Here is a 19,336-nt window from a genome sequence, read left to right on the forward strand (position 1 = left end):
GCTTATTAACATCCAGAAATCCTTCAGGTACTTGAATGGTAGTAAATAATTTTGAGTCTTTGTTCCATGGAATTATCTGATAAAGATCACCAGTTATGTTTGTGTAAGATTCCACGTCGGTTAGAGAGAAGAATGAAACAATGGTGTGGAAACCTCTCTCTTGCAGACGTGATTTAAAATCTTTGAGGGGAAGCGTGAAAGAAAAAATCCAAAAAGAACAATATCAGTTAGCAGTTGACTTGAAAATCTTTGAGGGGAAGCCGGAAAGGAAAAGTAAAAAAAAAACAATATCAGTTAGCAGTGGACTTGGAAACATACTTTATAAAGGTGTGAAAACATTTTTCTTGACAGTGTTTTAAAATCTTTGAGGAAAGCCGGAAAGGAAAAGTCGAAATAGGACAATATCGATTAACGATGGGCTTGAATTGTTATAGTTTTTGTTGAATTTTCGGGTGTTTTATATCTGCTTTCTTGGATCATTGTTGCATTGGCCATTGATTTAAAAGTTTGAAGAATGGCAAAGCATCAAGGAAGGAATAGTATCCTATGTTCTTGCTTATTACTTCCCCTTTTAGCCAAACAAAAACAAGCAACGTAATCATGAAGCCAACACAACTTCTTTCTAAATCATTTCGTAACAATCTAATTTTGTTTTTTTCCCCAAAAAAACATAAACTAATAAATCCATTTAAAATATATTGTTTTTTTTTTTTTAAATTATTGTTTTCTATATATATTTTTTTAATTATTAGTTTCATAAATAATTTATATTTTCATTATAACTTTTATTAAAAAAAATGTAAAATAACTAATATAATAATGTAGGTAACATAATTTCTAAAAATTATTTAAATGTTATGATATATACATATTAGAGTGAATTTGATTGAATTTGATGGGGATTTGGCCCTGAACCTCCGAGAAAAAATCTCTCATCAATTCTTCTCTCATTCTTTATTTTCACAGGGATTTTCTATTTCATTTTGAACGTGTGAGTTAAATGGACAAATAATGTGCAACTTTTAGATCTCAACACGTCATAATGAAAGACGGGTGATATCACGGGTCGAGTTGGAGTGAGAAAAAAAAAGAGAAAAGGGGAGTGGTGGTTTATTGAGGAGGGTGAGAACAATCTTTTTACCGTTAGAACTAATAAAATAAAAAAAAAAAATAGAAAAGAAAAGGGAAAATAAAAAGTGGGGCGGAGGTTGTTGAAATCGTAAATTAGAAGCAAATGGAATGCTAATTTTTTAATTTCCATTTGGATTTCTTCACTCTCTCACCCTCCACAGTCACTTTCCTCCATCAAATCTTCACTCCCACTGTTCTTCTTCTTCTTCTTCTTCTTCTTCTTCTTCCCCACTTCTCTCGTCTGCGGAAGCTGACCAGTTGGTGAAATTTGTCTGCGCTTCCTTAATTTTGCGGCGATTCGATTCCCCCATTCAATTTCTCTTCCATCGTTTCCGCTCGAACTCTGTCTCCGCTACTTGGCGTGGCGGCTTCACTTCCTACTTTAGGCTCTCTACTAAATGCAATTCTTCCTCTTTGCTCTGAATCCGCACTCAATTCTGCTGTTTCTTGTTCAGATCTGACTCTTGGCCTGTCGGATCCGTGCTCACCAACCCCAGATATGGAGGAAGCATTGGAACTGGCTCGCGCCAAGGACACCAAGGAGCGCATGGCTGGTGTCGAACGCCTCTATGAACTTCTTGAAGCTTCCAGAAAGAGCTTGAATTCTGCTGAGACTACGGCCTTGGTTGATTGCTGCCTCGATCTTCTCAAAGATAACAACTTTAGGGTTTCCCAGGGTGCTCTCCAGGCTTTGGCTTCTGCTGCTGTGCTCTCTGGCGAGCATCTCAAGCTTCATTTTAATGCCCTTGTCCCTGCCGTCGTCGAGCGGTTGGGTGATGCCAAGCAGCCTGTGAGAGAAGCCGCCAGGAGGCTCTTGCTCACTCTGATGGAGGTAATGGATGAGCCTTTACTACTGCGGATTCAATGCTAGCTATTTGTTGCTGTTTATGTGGCCAATGAATCCGAATTAATGCTCTGAGTTGCCTGAATTTGATTGAATTCTAATGACTTTGACTCGATTTAGTTTCTTTCTTCCGCATTTGGTCGATATTTTTTCTCCCTTATTCACAACTACATAGATATTTTTGTGCATGTTGTTGGATGATGAAAGTCCCACATCGGTTAATTTAGGGAATGGTCATGGGTTTATAATCTAAGAATACACTCTCCATTGGTATGAGGCCTTTTGGGAAGCCCAAAGCAAAGCCATGAGAGCTTATGCTCAAAGTGGACAATATCATACCATTGTGGGGAGTCGTGTTCGTCTAACATGGTATCAGAGCCATGCCCTAAACTTAGCCGTGCCAATAGATTGGCAAATCCTCAAATGTCGAACAAAGGACTCCAAAAAGGAGTCAAGCCTCCTTGAAGGTACGAAGGCAGTCAAAAATGACTAAGACTCCAAAAGAGTCAAGCCTCGATTAAGGGGAGGCGTGCTTTGTTCGAGGGGAGGTGTTGGATGATGAAAGTCCCAACACTCTCCATTGGTATGAGGCCTTTTGGGAAGCCCAAAGCAAAGCCATGAGAGCTTATGCTCAAAGTGGACAATATCATACCATTGTGGAGAGTCGTGATGGTTATTTTCTAGGAAGGGTTATGATATTGTCTTTGTTTGTTGGGTATCGAGTTCTTATATTTTCTCGGCCTTCGATTACTTAGTAGACCCAGATTCATCGATGTTTAAAGCCCAAGTGTTACAAAATATGTTTGACTGCAAATTCATTGAACAATATCTTTCCCATTGATTCTGATTGCCGACTATGTCTTATGAACTTTATGATATTGGTTGTCGACAAAGTCTTCGAAGTTTGAATAACCTGTATCAATCTCTGCCTTTCCTTATTGTTCAGCAGTAGGTTGCAAACATGGTCATATGACCATAGAATACTAACTTTGACGTACCTTTCTGACGGCAACCCAATAGTTTCAGGTGGCCATTATCTTAGTGAACGTTTTTTTTTTTCCTTTTTTATGTGGGGATGGAAGTTGGATGCCCCCTCTTAACATTCTGAATTATGTGAAGGAGCCATTGCCGCTTGTGAATTCTTGTCTTCTTCATATGATCCTGCAGAAAGGGAAAAAAAAAAAAAAAAAACGCGCACACGAAACCTAATAACTGTCGCTACCTGCAGATTTCTTCGCCAACAATCATTGTTGAAAGAGCTGGCTCTTATGCGTGGTCACATAAGAGCTGGAGAATACGAGAAGAGTTCGCAAGAACTGTTACATCAGCCATTGGTTTATTTGCATCAACTGAGCTTACACTTCAGCGGGCTGTACTACCTTCGGTATAAAATTGAATTTCCAGAAACAGAAAAAAAAACCTTTTCCTCTATATGAAATTATTTTAAATTTGGTAAGTGAACTTCTAAAAGTTTTTTTCTACAGATTTTGCAGATGTTGAATGATCCAAATCCCGGAGTTAGGGAAGCAGCTATAGTCTGTATTGAGGTTAGCAATATTGAACCTATTGCAACAACGGGTATTTTGTTAGAAATGCTTATAACTTCACAACATTCCATCATTATATTAGCATGTGTATTTTGAAAATCTTAAACTTTTCCATGCAAGGTATTTAGAAACCATTGATGAAATATTCTGGTTTAAGCTTATTTTAATGTCATGGATAGTGTCATTTGACAGTTGCTATATCTATTGTTGAATTCAGTGATTTGACTTCAAATTTATTTTCTTCAGGAGATGTATACACAGGCTGGACCACAGTTGCGTGACGAGCTTCAGCGCCATCACCTTCCTACCTATATGGTAGTGTTTTTTATTCGAGCATTATCTCTTCTTCCCACCTGTCTCTTTTTGTAATAAGGATGCTTTTAGTCCTTTTTTCATTACGAAATGCTGGAAGCTGAAAGAATTATTCTATTTCAGTTAAAGTAGTAGAGCAATTTATGGAAATGGACGTTACTATAATCATTTTTTATAATCATCTATCTATAGGTGAAAGATATTAATGCCCGTCTAGAAAAAATTACGCCTCAAGTTCGGTCCTCAGAAGGACTTACAGGGAATTTTGCAGTTGGAGACATGAAGCCAGTAAATATTAACTCTAAGAAAAGTAGTCCAAAGGCTAAAAGTTCTAACAGAGAGGTATCTCTTTTTGGAGGTCAGTTTTTAGTTTATATTTCAATTTTCTAGTAAAAACAAATGATATGGGAACATTTTCTTTCGATTTGAATAGTCTAGCTCCGTTTCTTACAAATATATATATATATATATATATAACAAGCTCTTTATGAATCCTATCTCATAAAGGTATAACAAATTCTTTCAAAAGAGTGGTGTGTTTTATATAAAGACGCGTCAAAGAGTTTGGATCACAAGATTTTGGAGATGCAACTTTGTTTCTTGATTTAGTATGCATTTTTGGCTTCTTTCATTATCTTCTTTGCCCTTATTAGTTCCTGTCACTTGATGGTGGAGGTGGTCTTGCTTCATCCTCCATTTAGGAATAAGGGAGAACTATTGTGGATGAATTTCTTTTTAGCTATTTTGTGGAATATTTGGTGAGGAATAGGAGGAATGTTATGGGTGAGGAGAGGTTTGGGGGGTGGTTTTCGCCTACAACTAGGTTTAATGGTTTCTTCTGGCGTCTGGCCTTTGGCCTCTGGCCTCATCGTCTTTGTATCTTTCTTAATTGTTCGCGTCCTTTCTTTTAGTTTTTTTCTTTTCCCTCTGAACTATTGCCCTTTGTATATCCTTTCATTCGCTCTATGAAAGTATGTTTTTTCAATAAATAAAAAAAGAATATCAATTTTATGTGTTAAGAGGCAATAAAGATCATCTGTCTTAACTACACCACTATACTTCACATTATTCTGTCATGCTGGCTATGACATTCGGTTTGAATATTTTTATTTGGTAATCTGTTATCTACTTCAATTTAAGAGGTTATTACTACACTCTTTTCCACAGTAGAAGGAACATTTTGAAATTTCTCCTTGGTTTCTCATTAAAAAACAGTATGTAGAAGGAACATTTGAATGATCAGATTTCAACATTTTTAATTGTGTACTTCATTGTGAAATGGTTATCTAGTGTGTCAATAAAAGATAGATATTTTGAGTGGAATTTAGATCATGGATGAAATCAGGTCCTTCTAACCAGAATCTTGGATTATGGTATTTTTTTTAATTAACTTCACTTAGGATGTTACTGCTGCCATGTGCAGGTGAAAGTGACGTAACTGAAAAGCAGGTAGACCCTGTAAAAGTATATTCGGAGAAGGAGCTAATAAGAGAAATTGAGAAGATAGCTTCTATCCTTGTTCCGGATAAAGATTGGTCTATTCGCATAGCAGCCATGCAGAGAGTAGAGGGCCTTGTTTCTGGAGGTTTGACTTTTCTCTCGCTGTAGGATTAGGTCACATGTTAATGGATATAGTAGTTTGGATGAATTGAATTTGTTAGGTTGACATAACTGTGATTTTGGAAGTTACAAATCTACTTTTGCAATAACATAGCAGTTTTTCTTCATTTATGAAATTATTCAAGTATGTCATATGTTCATTAACACAGTAGTCACAATTAAGTTTAATTTGTTAGGTTGGAAAATTTGTGATAAAATGCTTTATCAATCTTCTCCTAAAGGATGTTTACAGTTTTAAAGGATGCTTTATCAATCTTCTTGTTCCGGATAAGACTTGCACTGAGACTTGTATTTCATCCTTGGAATGGTATAGTCATATCGAGCAGTTAGTTTCTTGGTGGATAGAAATTCTAAAATTTACGTAAATAGTGATAAAAATAAAGAAAATGTTGATATTGATAAACATATAGTGACAAGGTATTTCTTTTCCTGAAAGGAAAGGAAAGGAAAGGAAAGGAAAGGAAACAAAAATCTAGTCCAAGTTGGTTTTCTTGTATAGTTTAATTCTTAGAAAGAGCCCTAGTTAGAATTATTAACGATAATTTTATATTAGTATAGTTGTTCCAAAAAGCTTTCAGCACTATTGGAAGATAAATGAAATGTTTGAAGTGGTATTACTCCCAAGTCTAATTGGAGGCGTGAAGTTAGCCTAGTGATTTGAGGAAACCTTTACATTCAATGTATTATTAATATTGCCATAATCGTTCTACTGTTGCTGCTACCTGAGCTTATTTCATGGGCTGAACTCTTTCTTTATCCATCTATGGCATTTGGGAAGGCTTGATGGAACGGAGACTGAGTTCTCAATGCATTTGTGTTCTGAAATGATGTTTATTTTATGTTTTCTAATTTTTTTTTTTATAGGAGCTGCTGACTATCCAAGTTTTAAGGGATTGTTGAAACAAATGGTTGGACCTCTCAGTACTCAATTATCTGATAGAAGATCTAGCATAGTGAAACAGGTCTGAACCATTGATCTTTAATGCACTTTTATCTTTTTTTTGTTTTGTTTTATTATGACCCAAATTTCAATTTTTGTGCCGACGCTGCTAGATCTCTTGTGTAAGATTTATGTGGTTTATCATCTATTGTCGTTACACTAACATTTAGTGTATTCAAAGTGGTATTAATTTTTTTCTTTTATGCTTTGATAGTTGTTGGGAAACTATTTGTTTTTTATATAAATATATCATTTTTAGTGTGTTGAATAGGAAACGTTATCTGGTGAAGATTACAAGTTTAGTAATTTCCTGGGTTTTTAGTGAGTTTTCCTTGTGGCTCCTTAAGCACGGATCTCTTTTTGGCTTTTTACTGGTGTAAATGCAAACACCCTTTTCTGAGAATAGTCTTACAATACTTCTGTTCAAATGGATGAATTTTTTGTTATTCCATTATTGGGTTTGAGGTTCCTTCCCTCTTTTTGTACTATTTCATATATAGTGAAATTTTCGTTTCCCTTAAAAACGGTGGCTTTTCTTTCTCTCAATTCTACTTCGTATTTCAGGCTTGCCATTTGTTATGCTTTTTGTCCAAGGAACTTTTGGGAGATTTTGAAGCCTGCGCTGAAATGTTTATTCCAGTAAGTGAAAGATCTTGTAAAACTGTTGTTATCATGCTGGGAATCCTAATTTGTTTTTGTTGTCTGCTTTGTTTCTATTCAGGTCCTTTTCAAGCTGGTTGTTATTACTGTACTTGTAATTGCAGAATCCGCTGATAATTGCATAAAAACGGTATTGTTATTTCTTTATTAACTATTACTCTTTTACTCCTGTATTCTTTCGTCTTGTTAGAATTTTATTGTTGTCTTGGCTTCTTTCCCTAGGTTGCCGTTTTTGCAAGCGCTTTTATTCTTTCATTTTTCTCGACAAACTGGTTCTTTATTATATACATACATATATATATATACAAACACACATATATATACCTAACTAACACATTGCACTCAATTAGCAATTTCCATTGACAATTGACTTGGAGGGTTCATAATGAATTTATTGAAGTACTTGAAATACATGGACTTGTCTGCACATTGGGAGAAGAGGAAAACTTTAAATAAAATTATTTATTGATGAGCTATACATGATAATATAGTTTTCCCAGTAACATAGTTTCGCTGACAAATTAATAATAATAATTAATAAATAAAAGGTTGGGTTCCTAATGATAGCTTCCTCCCTCCCGTATGCTTCTTGTATTTCATCGTCGGTAAGACTCGAAAGAGGTTCATATCTAGGAAGAGTTTTTTCTTATCTAGTTGGTTTTGAAGGGCATTTCAACTTATTTCTTGTCCTTGTTTAAAGTCCCCAGTACAATTAGCAATATCAGTAAGAAGTTGAACGAGGGATTTTCGTTTGGAGGGATTACTTGGTGAAAGGTTCTAAATTTGTAAGGTGAAAGTAGCGTCTAGGATAGGCAATGTAAGGGCGAGGAACCAGGCTCGTTTGGTTAAATGGCTTTGGCAATTCCATCATGATTTTTTGATGTCTTATGGCACAAGTTTACTATGAGCAAGTATGGTTCTCACTCTTTTGAATGGACTGTTAGTGGGGTTAAAGGCACTTCTAGAAACTCGTAGAAAGATATTTCTGAACTTCCTTACTTCCTTTCTTTTCCCCATTTGTGAACGGGAGATACTTACTTTTGGGTGGACAAGTGGTAAGAGGATAGATTCCTCTACTCCATTGGTCTCCAGTTATATTAGTTGTCCTCCTTGAGGAATTGCTCGGTAGCTACAATTCTCTCATTATGAGAACTTGCCTCTTCTTCATTGGAATTCTGTATTTGCAGTATAGCCCTGAAAGGAGAGATGTTTGTCTTTGCAGTTTGGCTGTTCGTTCACAGGCTTTCCCTACCACTCTTTCTTTTGGTGTTTGATTCCTTGTTGAGTAGTTCTTTCCCCCCCCCCNCCCCCCCCTCAGTGTGGAAGATGAAGATTTTCAAGAAGGTTGAGTTCATTGTGTGGCAAGGTTTGCATAGAATAGGTAACACCTTGGTTTGAATCTTGACAAGAGGAACTTTGTTGGTCGGGTTGCTCTGTTGTATTATTTGCCAAGGGGTGGTAGAGTATGTTTATCATATACTATGGATCTGTGATTATGCCAGTGCTGTTTGAAGTTGATTCTTTGAGGTGTTTGGTTTTTGTTTTCCAGCTTTTAGGGTTGCTGAGACTTTCGAGGATCTCCTTCTCTGTTTGCCTTTCCACGAGAAAGGGCTTCTTCTTTGTGGAAGGCTGGGTGTTTGCTATTTTGTGAGCTCATTGGAGTGAGAGAAATAGTAGAATATTCAGGGGTCGGGAGATGTCTTCCAATGATGTTTGGTTCCTTGTTAGATTCTGCACTTCTCTTTGGACTTTCTTGACAAGGCCTTTTTGTGATTGTTCTCATTGTCTTATTTTACTTGACTGGAACTCCTTTGTGTAGCTCAACTTCTTTTCATGGGCTTTATGTTTTGGGAGTAGGGTATGTCTTTTGGTTGTCACCAATTGTATTAGATTTTTCATTCCTGGTTTGAGATATGGTGTTTGATACTTGTATGTTGTCCTTATTAGGAAAAGAATAATCAGTTTGATCCACTGTTCTATAGGTTGTATAATTGGGGAAAAATTAGTAAATTATCACAAACCAGCTATGTACATGGGTATGTTCCTGTCTTTATGAAACCCCATCAACTAAGGTTAAAGTAGGTTTATTTTCTTTTTCATCTAGATGCTGCGTAACTGTAAAGTTGCACGTGTGCTTCCTCGCATAGCTGATAGTGCAAAAAGTGATCGAAATGCTGTACTACGTGCTCGGTGAGAATTTCTTCACTTTTCAGAAACTCAATACAGTAATTTTATTCTCCTGATTTCTTTATGTCTATTGTGTCATAGATGTTGTGAATATGCACTTCTCATTCTTGAGCACTGGCCTGATGCACCTGAGATTCAGCGATCTGCTGATTTATTTGAGGATCTAATCAGGTGCTGTGTTGCTGATGCAATGAGTGAGGTAATTATTAAATAAAAGAATTTAAATTTCATTACTTTGTATAGAGAATTTATTTTTGCCTTTTGAAGTATGTTCTTTTTAAATGATGGTCAATTTTTTTGTAGTGTTTCATTTTTCCTAAAAAAAGAAAGATTAAATAATAGCCTCTGCCAGTTGTCTGAATTTCTTAATTACTTAAATTGGTATAGTCACTCCTTATCCTTAGACCCTTCTTTGTTATTTTCCTTTAATTCTATAATTATGCTCAATTTAAAATATTGAAACATTAGAAATTTTAACTGCCATTACATGATTACATATCTGAAGTTATGTTGGTATGACATTCCATTTCATCTCACTCTTATCACCACCTCACTTGTAGTATATTTACTTGATAGGTTCGATCCACTGCACGAGTATTATACAGGATGTTTGCAAAAACTTGGCCAGAGCGTTCCAGACGATTATTTTCCTCATTTGACCTTGTGATACAAAGGGTATGGTCTACTTTCATTTGAAAGAGGTTTTGATATCCATTCCATTACTGAATGTACATTGTCTAAATTCCAAGCTTTCTTCCAGTTAATTAATGAAGAGGATGGGGGTATACATAGGCGACATGCTTCTCCATCTCTTCGTGATAGAGGTACAATGATGTCACTCAACTCTCAACCATCTACTGGTTCAAGCTTACCTGGATATGGAACTTCTGCTATTGTTGCTATGGATAGAAGTTCAAGTTTATCATCTGGGACATCGCTCTCTTCTGGAATTCTGTCTCAGTCAAAGACTTCTGGTGATGGTCCTGACCGTAGTTTGGAGAGTGTGTTGCATTCAAGCAAACAGAAGGTCAGTGCAATTGAAAGCATGCTCAGAGGCTTGGATTTATCTGAGAAACACAACCCAAATCTTCGATCATCAAGTTTGGATCTAGGTACCCAATGAAATTTACTGTTATTTAGTTTTTGTAATCACCCTTGAGCTCTTGGGTTTATTCTTGCTCTTATCTGTTTTGAAACATCTAGCTAAATTTGATGCGTGAGCGGCTAAATTTTTCTCTTACTTCCCCTAGTGCAGGAGTTGACCCTCCATCATCTCGTGATCCACCTTTTCCTCAAGCTCTGCCCGCATCTAATCATTTCAGTAACTCTTCTGCAGCTGATCTAACTGCATCAAATACGAATAAAATTAGGAGCCGTCAAGGTGGATTGGGCTTATCTGATATCATCAGTCAAATTCAAGCTTCCAAATGTTCTGGTAAATTGTCACATCGCAGCAATGTGGCTAACGAACCTTTGTCTACTTTTTCATCGTACTCAGTAAAGCGGGTTGTTGACCGACACCATGAAAGGGGTTTCGTGGAAGAGAATAATGATATTAGAGAGGCTAAGCGGTATATTACTCCACAAATTGAGAAGCATTACTTGGATGCATCTTATAGGGATGGGAATTACAAGGATTCTCATAATAGTTATATTCCCAACTTCCAGAGACCGCTGTTGAGAAAGAATGCAGGTGGGCGAATGTCTGCAACCAGGCGTAGGAGTTTTGATGATAGCCAGCTACCACTTGGAGAAATGTCAAGTTACGTTGGCAGTCCAGCATCTCTCAGTGATGCTCTTAGTGAGGGACTTAACCCATCTTCTGACTGGTGTACTAGGGTTGGCACCTTTAATTATCTTCAGTCTCTGCTGCAGCAGGGTTCAAAAGGAATACAGGAAGTGCTTCAAAATTTTGAGAAGGTAATGAAGTTGTTTTTCCAGCACTTGGATGACCCACACCATAAAGTTGCACAGGCAGCACTTTCAACATTGGCTGATATAATTCCAACCTGCCGAAAGCCATTTGAGAGCTATATGGAAAGGATCTTACCCCATGTTTTCTCTCGGTTAATTGACCCAAAGGAGTTAGTTAGGCAACCCTGCTCGACAACTTTGGAAATTGTTAGTAAAACTTATAGTACCGATTCTCTCTTACCTGCTTTACTCCGTTCTTTGGATGAACAGCGGTCACCAAAGGCAAAGCTGGCTGTTATTGAGTTTGCTATAAATTCTTTTAACAAGCATGTAGTAAATTCTGAGGGCTTTAGTAATAATGGCATCCTAAAGTTATGGCTTGCTAAATTGACACCATTGGTTTATGATAAAAACACCAAGTTGAAGGAATCAGCCATTACATGCATCATATCTGTTTATTCACACTTCGAACCAGCAGCTGTCTTGAATTATATTCTTAGCCTATCAGTTGAAGAACAAAATTCCTTGAGGCGAGCCCTTAAACAACATACACCTCGCATTGAGGTGGACTTGATGAACTTCTTACAGAACAAGAAGGAACGTCAACGACCCAAGTCCTTGTATGACCCATCTGATGTGGTTGGAACATCCTCTGAGGAAGGGTATGTTAGCATGTCCAAAAAGAGTCAATTTTTTGGTAGATATTCAGCTGGTTCTCTTGATGACAAGAGTGGTATGAAGTGGAATATGAACCAGGAATCAACCCTGGTAACGAGGAGCATTGGTCAGGCTACTTCTGACGAAGTTTGTGAGAATTTGTACCACAATTTTGATTCTGGTTCAAGCAATGATGTTATTGATGTGAAAACCAAAGATGTGCATTATTTGGAAAATTCCACTGATCCGAACCTTGGCTCACGGACAAGTCTGGTGGAAAATGATGCTAATAGCGTTAATTTTGATGATTTGTCTTCCCTGCATTTGGTTAATGGTGAGATTGACGGCAACCACTTAAGAATTGCTGAAAATGTTGCATACAATGACGAGGCTTCACTAGAACTTGAATCTCATCAACACAAAACTAAAACTGTTAACTCCATGGTGGCGGATACAGGCCCTAGCATTCCTCAAATTCTTCACCTGGTGACTGCTCTACGAATGGATTTGCTTTTACAAATTAATGTTTTTATCCATTAGTTATTTTATTTCACTTTAGCTTTAAGAATTTTATATCCTTGCATTAGATGTTATGTGAAATGATCAGGATGATGGGTAAATGATATATGTTGTCCTCTTTCTGCAGATCAGTACTGGCAATAGTGATGAAAGCCCTTCTGCAAGCAAATGCAGTGCGCTTCAGCAGTTAATTGAAACTTCCATAAGTAATGATCCGTCCATTTGGTCCAAGGTATGGTCCAACTAGATCTATTGATAGTTCATATTTTCTCTTCAAGAACTTAATGCCTTTTTATATATTTATTTAATAACTTTCTTTTCTTTTTTTTTTTTTTTNGGGGGGGGGGGGGGGGGGGGGGGGCGAGTGAATATCAGCTTTTTGATGGGGGAATTTAGCTGAGGTTCATGAACATTGAGGGTCATCCCCTGAACTGTGTTGCCGAATTCATTATTTAGGCCCAACTAGGGCGCCTCACTCAGAAGTGAAGTCCTAACACCTAGATGTGCGTTCTTCTGTAAGAGCAAATGTGGCTTAGCTTTTTCATTAACTCTTCTAACAAATTTGTTATTTTTTAAACTTATCATATGTAGCAAAGGAAACAAAGGAAATTGGAGGCCCTTTTTAATGCCCTGTGAATGGGGTTTAAGGAAGGATCCATCATCTCTAAGGCCTCTAGGCTGTGTTCTTTTCTTTTGATGAAGATATTTTTTCCTTTGTTTCCCATCAATTGAAAAAACTAAATCAATCATAGTTTATATAGAAGCCCATTATGCCACTGCCAAAATTTCTTCCCAGGTTCCAGCCTTGAAATGCAATGACCCGAAACTTGGTAGATGGTTTTGCTTTGCTTCCGGAAACTGAATACATAGATTTATTTTTTTTTTTAATGAAAATACTTGACTTCCATTGAGGAAAAAAAATGAAAGAATACGCAAGCATACAAAAAAGGAAAAGCCCACGAAAAGGAGTTAAATTAAAAGAATGGACTCCAGCCAAGATAAATAAGACAAAGCAAAAAGTACAAAAGAGCTTAGAAGCACAGGCCCAAAGAGAAACAAAGAATCTAACAAGGGACCAAGTGATGCCATTCTGTTAGCTTCTCTGTTCTGTTTCCTAAGTTGTCTGGTTGATCATGTTATTTGCGATGTTTTGCTATAGATCGATTTTCGTCTCATAGTTTGTTTTTCCATTTGCAGTACTTCAATCAAATTTTGACAGTGATACTGGAAGTGTTTGATAATTCTGATTCCTCAGTACGTGAGCTTGCTCTTTCATTGATAACTGAAATGATTAAGAATCAGGTAAGTTGAACATTATTCTTCTGATGCTTTATGGGATTTTGCATTTGTGCTAGTGAACCTAACTATTCAACATTTCCGTAGTACTTTGTGGATGTTTTTTTTCCTCCTTCAGTGTATTCTCATTTTTATCCTTCAATTGTAATTCCAGAGGGACTCTATGGAAGATTCTGTTGAGATCGTTCTTGAGAAACTGCTTCATGTTACCAAGGACATTATTCCCAAAGTAACTTTTCTTAGCATTCTGGAACTTCTTTTGCCTGTTTTTACCCGTCTAAAATTGCTTCCTCTTCCTTGCACCCCTTATTCAGGTATCAAATGATGCAGAGCATTGCCTGACTGTTGTGTTATCTCAGTATGATCCATTCAGATGCTTAAGTGTATGTATCTTTGCATTCTATTTTTCTCTTCATGGATATTACCCGTGGATAGTTCTTCATTTTCAAATACTTCACAATTTCATTGATAATATAATGTATCGGGAAAGAGAAAACAATAGCCCTAGAGATGTAGATTTTGTTTTTTAAATGATTATTCTGTTTATTTTATTTTTTTATTTTTTTTCACTCAGCTCTTAAGATTTAGTATAACATGCGCCATGTACTTTATTTTGCAGGTTATTACTCCTCTGTTGGTTACTGAGGATGAGAAAACTCTTGTTACATGCATCAATTGCTTGACAAAGGTTTATTCCTTTAGTAACCTTGTTACAAACTCTTGTTACACGCAAATTCCCCGCCCCCGCCCCCGCCCCCGCCCCCGCGCACACACACACACACAAATAAGATAGTAGTTTTGAGGTTCAAAACTGCCTCCATTTCCCTCTCCAAATTTTCATCCAGTGAACTATTGTCATTTGTACTTCAGAGCACTGTTGCACAGCAGTTACTGTTATTTATTGGTTTTGGATTCTTACTTTCTGCTACTTGGTTCTTCAGCTTGTCGGTCGGCTCTCCCAAGAAGAGTTGATGACACAGTTGCCCACTTTTTTGCCTGCTCTATTCGAAGCATTTGGACACCAGAGTGCTGATGTGAGAAAGGTAATGGCCGTCTGTTTTTCGTTCTTTTATTCATCGACAGGAATGATACTCCCCTTGCCCTGCCTGCCTATAAAGTAAAATAAAATAACAAAAGGCATCCACCCATATCTCACATAGCCTATTCACTGCCAATTTGCTGCAGACTGTTGTCTTCTGTCTTGTTGACATCTACATAATGCTGGGGAAACAATTTTTGCCACACTTGGAGGGACTCAACAGCACTCAACTACGTTTGGTTACAATTTACGCCAATCGAATTTCGCAAGCTAGGACAGGAACCGCCATTGACACTTAGCAACAATGCTTGCTTAGCTTGCATGCAATGTAATTTCTGATGTGAAGAAGTGTTAGTTCGTATATTCCATTCCTTGGTGTAATTCTGTATATTGTGTGCATACATTGTGGAGGCTTTCTGTCCATTGGCCTATTTATTTTTCCACCCATTATATATTCTTTTTCAAGTCATTTCCTTTTCTTAGATGCCAGCTTGGTTTGGAGTCCAGAGTGTTTTGAGACCCATTATCGAATTCAAATTATTGTGCCCAATTTTGTATCTTACAGTTCTAGAATATTATTTATATGTTATTGGATGGTTGAGGGGCTCAATTTTATTTAATTCATTTTCCTCCTATAAATTATTTGTATATATTATCGTCAGTTTATTCCGTTATGATCATATTGGTATGATTATATTGGTAGACACAACTTATATTATCATGCATGGATTATTAAAGAATTTAATTAATTAATTTTACATATTTGAAATATTAAATAGCCTAATTGTTCAATTATTTTTTAAAAATTTTGAATTTTGTCAAAAAGTCAAAAAATTATTAGACATACAAGACAAAATTAAAAATTTTCTTTTATTATGGAATATTGTTTAAAAATTCGAAAAATAACATCTATAAAAATTATTTTTATAACGAGTTCAAACAAAAGCAAAACTTCAGAATAAAAATTATGAGTTGTGAGCATCATGCAGAGCTCTGAACATGGGACTATGGAGTTGATTTCAAAAAAAGCACCTGTCCAATTCGATAATTCTACGAGTTACTGCAGTCGTCTCTTTCCCGGGGATATAGCTTTCAGTGAATACATTTCCTAGCAGGGTAGAAAGACATGCATGCAAAACATAGGGTCTTATATTTCAAGGTCGTCCCCGCTATGCACAAAAGATGACAGAGGCTTTAAAGGAACGTATTTCCGAAAGTATCCGAGCTTTCATACGATAAAACTTTACTAAGAAGATTGATCTGATCTATTGATTTATCTGGAGTCGCAAAATAGCTTATCAGATTTGACATGTTGTGGCCATTGATGTTCCTGACTGCTGGGAATATCAGGCTGCAGAGTTTTGGAAGAGGTGGAGGAATGAGGTAGGGGCAAGGCCTTCATCGAGAGCTCGATTTTCGACTTACCGTGTGCTTTCCTCTTCAATTGTTCGAGCATTCGCTGGGCTTCTCTAAGTTCATCTTCTGCAGCTGAGCCATGGCCTTCCCAAGCATCAACCACTTGCTCTTGGAATTCAATTGCAAGGGCGTAACTGGCACCAACACACAGAAAAAAAAGAGTAAATTAATGAGATCAAGAATGACCCCACTACCCCAATTGCTGCATAATCATATACCCTTTAATATTCTATTCCAAATAGTAGTGAGATATCTACCAAGAAGCACAGACACAAACACGAGACAGACACAGTGACATGTCGATGTCTAAAAAAAGTAGGACATGAACGCGTTGGGGACACGTTTTTTCCTTCAAACATAACATAGAAACAAATATACTTCACTATAAACATAAAAGTAAAATCAATCAACCATGTATGAAATCTTAAAAGATATAGAAAGGTTGAGATGATTATGGCTAGAGAAAGAAGACATCACCCTAACTCTTTATGATTGATGAAGATATAAGGATTCCATAAGGAAACCTCTATTCCTCCTAGTTTTTAAGTTAAATATTTTTCCGAGATGTCACCAAACCGTATCCAGCCGTGTCCAAAATTTAAAAAACTATATTTAATCCATACACGTTTTTTAGCTTGTTTGTGCTTCCTAGGATATTTATCATGTATGTCAAGTGACTCTCAAAGGAAATTCAATTACAAGATCAACCTATTAGTTTGGGTAGTCCAAAAATCGGTTAAAATCCTATAACTGTCCAAGCCCACCACTAGCAAATATTATCAGCTTTGGCCCATTATGTATCGCCTTAAGCCTCACGGTTTTAAAACGCGTTTACTAGGGAGATGTTTCCACACTCTTATAAGAAATGTTTTGTTCCCCTCTCCAACCGATATGGGATCTCACAATCCCCACCCTTGGGGGCTCAGCGTCCTTGCTGGCACGTCACCCGGTGTCGGACTTTGATACCATTTGTAACAATCCAAACCCACCGCTAGTAGATATTGTCCGCTTTGGCTCGTTACGTATTGTCATCAGTCTCACGGTTTTAAAATGCGCCTACTAAGGAAAGGTTTCCACACCCTTATAATCTCCAAAAGGATCTAAGCTGTTTTGAGGTCAGAAAACATATTACAATGGATTCGTTTCCTACTCTACCATTCAATACAAAACACTTTGATCTCCCTAATCCATATGGTTCTGTGTCTCAATGTGATCCATAAACCCAACTACCTCAATAAGGATTTCAAAGAATGATAATGAGTAAAACCCTTGAAAGTAACCATACCTTCCCAATGAGCCATATGCTTTTGCAAGATTCTGACAGGCTTCAATTGAATCAGCGTGATGGGGGCCAAGTGATACGTCCATAATGTCCTTTGCCATTGCGAACATCTGCGCAGCCGATTGTGGTCTCTCGAGTTCCAAATACGCAGCTCCAAGATTATTGTATATATATCCAACTCCAAAATGCTTGGAACCAAAACTCTCTTTCAAAGTCTCTGCTGCACCCTCCAAGTATGGAATAGCTTCATGAACTTTACCAGTCAACAGTAGCAACCACCCTAATCTAGCTGAAACACTACCTACTGAGTGCTGTTCTTGAGGAAGCTTCTCAAGCAAAGCTAGAGATCTTTTCAATAAAGAAATTGCAGTTTCAAACTCGTTCATTGACTCATACTGCATTGATATTTCTGAATACGCCTCAGCAGCTTCCACGGGAGAAGCTGCTTCTTTCTTGTCAAAAATTCGAGTAGCAATCTCCAAACATCTCTTTGCATCAGCAAACTTTTCCTGATTATACAACACTTTTCCCATTGAGATAAACACCACTGCCTGAGTTTCGCTGTCTTTTTCGGTATGCTGAACAACATCCTTAAGAGTACTGATGGCCTCATCATACCTACCGAGCGCAATTTGCATATTAGCAGCATCGATTTCTGCACGAAGTAAGTCAGAATTAAGGCCCCAGTTCTTCAAAACCTTCTGAGACAATTCATTCTGCTCCAATGCCTTTTGATGTTCTTCCAACCCACTATAAATCACCCCAAGAAGCCTCCTATCATGAGCAACTTCAACTGAATTATGCCCCAACTGCTTCTTGTGTATCTCCAATGCCTGCATACAAAAGAGAAGAGCATCCTTGAAGTTCAATATAGCAACATAAGCTTCTGCCAAATCTCGTTTCGCCTTCCCCAGTTCTCTACTATCCTTCTCCAAGGTTAACTCCTTGATCTCTAAACACTTCCTGAGATTAGCAAGAGCTTCTTCTCTCCTTCCCATTGCAGTCTTAACATTTGCCAACTCAAGTTGCACAGCATGAAGCACTGGTCTAATACCCTCAGCACTAAAGCCACTCTCCTCTAACTGACCTAGAATCCTATTAGCCCTATTTAAGTACCCCAAACTATCACTAAACCTTTTCAAGCTATAATTAACAGAACCCAACAATTGTAAAGTCATAGCAACAGGTAAAGAAAGTTTCCCATTATCATCTTTATCCAAGGCTTTCAAAGCTCTAGTAGCATAAACCAGAATCTTTTCAGGATCCTCATCTTCTTGCTCGAGTTTCAGACCGATTTTCAAGGAAGCCAACCCGAGATCCCTCTCTTCAAAAGTGGATTCCATGTCCTTAAACGCCTTGACCATTTCATCAACAGTGTTGGCAGATTCAAAAGCCTCCTCAAGCTCGGATTTCTCCTTGAATTTGCGCTGTCTTGAAGAAATTTGAGGGCGTTTCTCCACGAGGGTTTCCAAATTCCGAGATGGGTTTGCTTGAAATCGTTTGAACTTGAAGAACAATCCATGGTTTTTGGTGCAGGGATTGAGATGGGTGGTTGAAACAGGGGAGGAATATGAAAAGGAAGGATCGGAAATGAACTTTGGCGAAATGAGGGATGAGAGTGAGCGGAGATTGAAACGATTGGAGTGAAAAAGAAGTGAAATTGAGGCGTTTCTTCTCATTGTGGCACTGAAACTGAATGATCCGCTGCGCAGTTGCGAGGTTTTTGCAAAACCCTTCTCTCAATGCAGGTTGAGGAATCGAAGCCTCGAAGGTGGATTAAACGTCGACGTTTTGTCAGCGGCTTTTGCTAAATCTATTATTTCCCAATTTTTCTCCATATTTCCAAGTTTTAAATTTGTCTCCAATCTAATAAATAATTTTAAAATTTTTAATTATGTTCATCTTTGTTTTATATTGGGAGAAAACCGACCTACATTCTATAGTCGACCGTTCCAACTTGGAATAATCAACA

General features: G+C 37.4%; 2 protein-coding genes across 3 annotated transcripts; one reads left to right on the forward strand and one right to left on the reverse strand.

The window, feature by feature from the left end:
- Window positions 1–1,248: 1,248 nt before the first annotated feature.
- On the forward strand, window positions 1,249–15,276 carry LOC111488131 (CLIP-associated protein-like). 2 transcript variants are annotated; one of them, XM_023135786.1, is made up of 21 exons: window positions 1,249–1,963; window positions 3,204–3,359; window positions 3,460–3,522; window positions 3,769–3,837; window positions 4,027–4,192; window positions 5,258–5,419; window positions 6,319–6,416; window positions 6,959–7,033; window positions 7,116–7,184; window positions 9,159–9,244; window positions 9,323–9,440; window positions 9,818–9,916; window positions 10,002–10,353; window positions 10,497–12,298; window positions 12,459–12,563; window positions 13,529–13,633; window positions 13,782–13,856; window positions 13,942–14,010; window positions 14,247–14,315; window positions 14,569–14,670; window positions 14,813–15,276. In XM_023135786.1, the coding sequence occupies exons 1-21, from the start codon at window positions 1,631–1,633 to the stop codon at window positions 14,963–14,965; spliced, it is 4,326 nt and encodes a 1,441-aa protein (XP_022991554.1). In that variant the 5' UTR covers window positions 1,249–1,630; the 3' UTR covers window positions 14,966–15,276. The 2 variants fall into 2 exon arrangements, with proteins under 2 accessions (XP_022991554.1, XP_022991555.1); XM_023135787.1 differs by having other exon boundaries at window positions 10,578–12,298.
- Window positions 15,277–15,666: 390 nt separating this feature from the next.
- LOC111488134 (protein KINESIN LIGHT CHAIN-RELATED 1) lies at window positions 15,667–19,144 on the reverse strand. Its single transcript, XM_023135795.1, has 2 exons — window positions 17,368–19,144; window positions 15,667–16,216 (listed from the first exon to the last, which is right to left on the reverse strand). Exons 1-2 carry the CDS (start codon window positions 19,041–19,043, stop codon window positions 15,940–15,942), a joined length of 1,953 nt encoding a protein of 650 aa, XP_022991563.1. The 5' UTR covers window positions 19,044–19,144; the 3' UTR covers window positions 15,667–15,939.
- Between the last annotated feature and the right edge of the window lie 192 nt (window positions 19,145–19,336).

The sequence above is a fragment of the Cucurbita maxima genome, unplaced genomic scaffold, assembly GCF_002738345.1.
Source record: "Cucurbita maxima cultivar Rimu unplaced genomic scaffold, Cmax_1.0 Cma_Scf00013, whole genome shotgun sequence".
NCBI classification, from domain to species: Eukaryota; Viridiplantae; Streptophyta; class Magnoliopsida; order Cucurbitales; family Cucurbitaceae; genus Cucurbita; species Cucurbita maxima.

What these genes read in the sequence shown, in the direction of transcription:
- LOC111488131 (XM_023135786.1), top strand. Translation starts at nt 1,631, where the DNA reads ATGGAGGAAGCATTGGAACTGGCTCGCGCCAAGGACACCAAGGAGCGC. An exon ending in TTGCTGATGCAATGAGTGAG is followed by an intron (nt 9,441 to 9,817) that starts GTAATTATTAAA and finishes TTTACTTGATAG; the next exon opens with GTTCGATCCACTGCACGAGT. An exon ending in TTCCTCAAATTCTTCACCTG is followed by an intron (nt 12,299 to 12,458) that starts GTGACTGCTCTA and finishes CTCTTTCTGCAG; the next exon opens with ATCAGTACTGGCAATAGTGA.
- LOC111488134 (XM_023135795.1), bottom strand. Translation starts at nt 19,043, where the DNA reads ATGAGAAGAAACGCCTCAATTTCACTTCTTTTTCACTCCAATCGTTTC. An exon ending in GCATATGGCTCATTGGGAAG is followed by an intron (nt 16,217 to 17,367) that starts GTATGGTTACTT and finishes TGTTGGTGCCAG; the next exon opens with TTACGCCCTTGCAATTGAAT.